This window comes from Lepisma saccharinum, chromosome 7 (genome assembly GCF_977018435.1).
Source record: "Lepisma saccharinum chromosome 7, izLepSacc3.1, whole genome shotgun sequence".
Taxonomy (NCBI): Eukaryota; Metazoa; Arthropoda; class Insecta; order Zygentoma; family Lepismatidae; genus Lepisma; species Lepisma saccharinum.
In genome coordinates, this window is record NC_139235.1 from 48,636,280 (window position 1) to 48,640,348 (window position 4,069).

The 4,069-nt window shown below is 39.6% G+C and overlaps 1 protein-coding gene across 1 annotated transcript; it reads right to left on the minus strand.

The window, feature by feature from the left end:
• Positions 1-806: 806 nt before the first annotated feature.
• On the minus strand, positions 807-1,829 carry LOC145990459 (uncharacterized). Its single transcript, XM_083126152.1, has one exon. It carries the CDS (start codon positions 1,827-1,829, stop codon positions 807-809), a length of 1,023 nt encoding a protein of 340 aa, XP_082982278.1.
• Positions 1,830-4,069: the final 2,240 nt, after the last annotated feature.

The window sequence follows — 4,069 nt, forward strand, 5'->3', positions numbered from 1 at the left end:
TACAAAAGTCACAGATATAATCTTCTTTCTCTGCTCCGGTACAGTCAAGGTGAGCCCACAGAGAACAGCTGAAGCATTGAATCCAAATTTCCCCGCGTTGATCTTCGGAGAATGTTCCGTTACAGAAGATACATTCAGCGTCTTTGTTTTCCGGTTCTTTAGTTGAGGGCATGAAGTCCATTACAGATGATACATCAGAATGGATCGATGCATCGCTGCTAACACTGGAGTCATCTCTTTTAGGTTTAGGTCTAGAAGGTCGGTCTAAGTTTAATTTCTGAACGGGGGGTCTTTGAATGCTCGGTTTGTTTTGTTGTTTTGAAGCTTCTGGTTCCTTCTTTTTGTCCTTTTCTTTCAGTTCATCCTCTAACTGTGTTTTATATGGGGAGTAGGTTATTATAGAAGAAGATCCAGCTTTCCTGCCTCTATTTGACTTTTGCTTTTTTGGAGGTGGTGGTGATATCTCTATGGGTAGGACAAAATTTGTTGACTTAGACGTACCAGGGACAACCACATCAGGACTCTTGGGAGAACAGGGTTGAGGTGAATCAGAGCTGGTAGACGAACATGGAAGAGGGTCAGTTGTGGGTGTCATAGTCTGAGGCCTAGGAACAGTGAGTGTAGAAGCAATAAAATCTTCACTGCTGAAAACATTTCTATTGACAGGATAAATACCAGTCACTTTGAAGCCGTTTACTGCTATGTCCCCACGTTGTACTTTAAGGTAGGCCCTGCCAAACAGTTCCATCATATCAAAAATACTCAAGGGCCTTGAGCTATGCCTTAAAAAAGATCTCACTTCCTCACTATAGTGAGACTTTAATGGACTCATAAATTTTATCCAATGGTTGGATTTTATGCGAACAGTGGGGAGGTAGACATACAATCGTAACATGACTTTCCCTTGCTAAACTAATTACGTCAATGTTACGCTTGTGGGTTGTGTGGCCGTCAAGGAGAAGCAGGACAGGTGACTCAGCTGAGGGTTTTGTTACATCAATGAAATGTTTAAACCATTTAGTAAAAATGTTTGTCTGTATCCAACCAGACGGGTGGCACGATGCGATGGTCCCTGGTGGAGCACCTCTAAGAAGTTTTTCATTTATGTTCTTCCTCGGGAATATCACAAGAGGCGGGACAAAGTCACCTCCTGCACTCATACAGGGAATGATGGTTACGAGAGAACCTCTTTCGGCTGAAGTAAGGGACCCAATTTGTCTCTTTCCTTTTAGGCCTACTACATGAGGAACTTTACTTTGCACCACAGACAAACCAGTATCGTCTACATTAAATATCCTGTTAGGAGGATAGTTGTGTTTTTTGAAAACAACATCGATCAGGTCAAAAAACTTGTCTACTTCTTCTTTATTAAATCCCCTGGCCCTGGCAAAAGATGTACCCATGGGTTTACGAACTGAAAGTTTCGGGTTCTTTTTCATAAAAGCGTAGAACCAGTCTTTGCCAGCAGTTTCGTCCTTAAATGGATGGGGTATGTTATTGCGAACCGCAAGTTGATAGGCAAGACTGCAGACATCCCTTTTTGTGAGCCCATAGAACATGGCCTCCATCTCAACTAAATATGTTTGTAACTTGTCTTCTAGTTGTTTAGGAAAAACTGGCTTACGGCCAAGAGTAGTTGAGGCTGCTACCTTTGCATTTTTCTCCTTACTGTTGACAAGGCGGAAGAGAGACGCTCTGGGAACCTGGAATTCCTTGGACGCCTTAAGGTACCCCATCTTCTTCTCACGAACAGCTTCTATAGCCTTAGCCATCTGCGTCTCACACCAAAGCTTTCGCTTCTTTCCCTCATCTTCCTTCTTTCTAGGCATATCTGAAAAAAAAAACCAGACTATTTAGAACTCTTGCAACTAAGGGGGGGGGGTAGGTTTAAATAGATAAAACACATCTTAAAACAAATTATTTGTAGGTCTAGACTGTAGACTAATTTTCAAATAACAGAAAAATTGTGATTTGTTTTCATTCAAATGAGGGCCTTCCCCATGGCGTAGTGGTGGCGTCATTGTCTTGTAATCAAGGGGTCCCGGGTTCGATACCCGGTGGAGGCACAAGCGGTTTGGATCCCACTTTAAACTGTAGGTCCAGTCCCGATTAGCCTTACTGTGCATAAAGTGGACTTAAAACACCAACTCAAACTCAACTCATTCAAATGGATTTAGCTTTTAAAAAAATGTACTTTGGTTTTAAATTAGGCTATATTACTATATATGTAAGTAGTAATAATTATTGTTTAGCTATCAATATTATACGCAAAACTCATTTTTTAACTAAATTTTTATTCAGTATATTTTGTCGGGTTATATGGAATACTATACTTTTACGTCGGGTATTATGAAATACCTAGTATTCTATAATACCCGACACGCCATCTTGGAAAATGAACCTTTAAACCAGTGGCGTCGCGTGCTGTTCACATACGGGTGTTCACAATATTTTTTTTATACTGAATGGAGATTACTCCTCTCCCTTGTAACTTCATCTTCAATTGAAAAAGTAGGAATAACAGTTCAACTTATTTTCAACTATTTCCCACAAAAATCACGCTATATTTGAAGTAATACATTTTTTTTATTCAATTAACACCCTTTTAATTACGCAATTTACAATTAGAAATGGTTAGTGCAACCTAATTAGTATAACATGCAATCTCAGGTATGTACAATGCAAGACTACCATACTTCGCAATCTACTTTCTATTACACCGACCATATGTTAACCAAACACATTCATTCAGCATTGAAAGCATGTGCATCGTTAGCGGGACAGAGGGGAGGATGCGTCCAGTCCAGAAAAAAATATTTTGTATGTAAGATATTTGGGAATTATACAGAATGACCTCGCCCCGCCCACAATAACTCGGTTGGGATGCTTATGATTGACGTATCAGTCAATGTGACATTCCATATGTTCCTTCTTCCCTCGTGTTTCGTATTTTCCCTCCTAGCATCATTTTGCCATGGTTCAGAGAGATTGATTTTTGACCATTTAATACAAGGGTTCTCAAATTTCTTTGCTTCACGGGGCCCTTAGCGTTTCAAGATTTTTCCGCGGCGCCCAGAATGTAGCCCTCTCTAACACTTGCATCAGTCAGTTACTTGTAAGATTGCATGCCTTAAGTTAAAAATTAAACACGTATTTCAAATTCAGAAACATTTCATATGTAAAAATGTACTAAATAAGCACATATTTGAAACATCCATAGCACTGACTAACAATTCAGTGAAAATATTGGAACATTTCGCAGCGCCCCTGCGCCCCTCAGGATGCCGCGGCACACTCTTATTATTAACATATTTACTCGTCGTTGCCTTCTAATCGAGGGGTCCTCGGTTCGATACCCGTGGAGGAACTTAGTTATTCGAATCCCACTTAAAACTGTAGGTCCAGTCCCGATTAGTCTTACTGAGCATAAATTGGACTTAAAACACCAAAAAAATCAATCAAACATATTTACCATCCTTGATCTTATGCATTGCTATGTGCAAATGGTAACAAACGCCCAGAATGTGTCCTTTGCCCATCCATGCTTCGAGTGAATTGTTCAATTACAAGAACTGTCCGATGAAAAAAGAATAACAATTCTCTTTTAGATATATTAAAATATTTTTTAAATGTATCTATTACAAACAAGACTACTTACTGATTTGTCCGAATAAGTGGCCAAAGAACACACTCTAAATATGCACTTTCAATTATACATTTGCACTTGAACTCCCTCCTGAAGGATAACCGGCCGAAGCCTATAATTGAGCTCTAGATATTACACAGAAAAAAATAAAATTCTCACTGTGGGTCGAGTAATTGAACGCCACACACCGACGCTCAATGCACTTAATAATGATATCAAGAGAAACTAAATTCTACATTATGCTGGCACTTACCTTTATAGAGGATACAGTTCCTTTAGTAATTTCTGTTGCAACCACTGTGGTGAATTTTACTTGTATTCTACCTCTTGTACAATGTAGAGGTCCGGCTGGTGAGGGCCCATCCTTTTTACTTCAGTTCGTTCTGATTCGCTCATTCGCGAAAATGGAGTTTCTTTCAAACT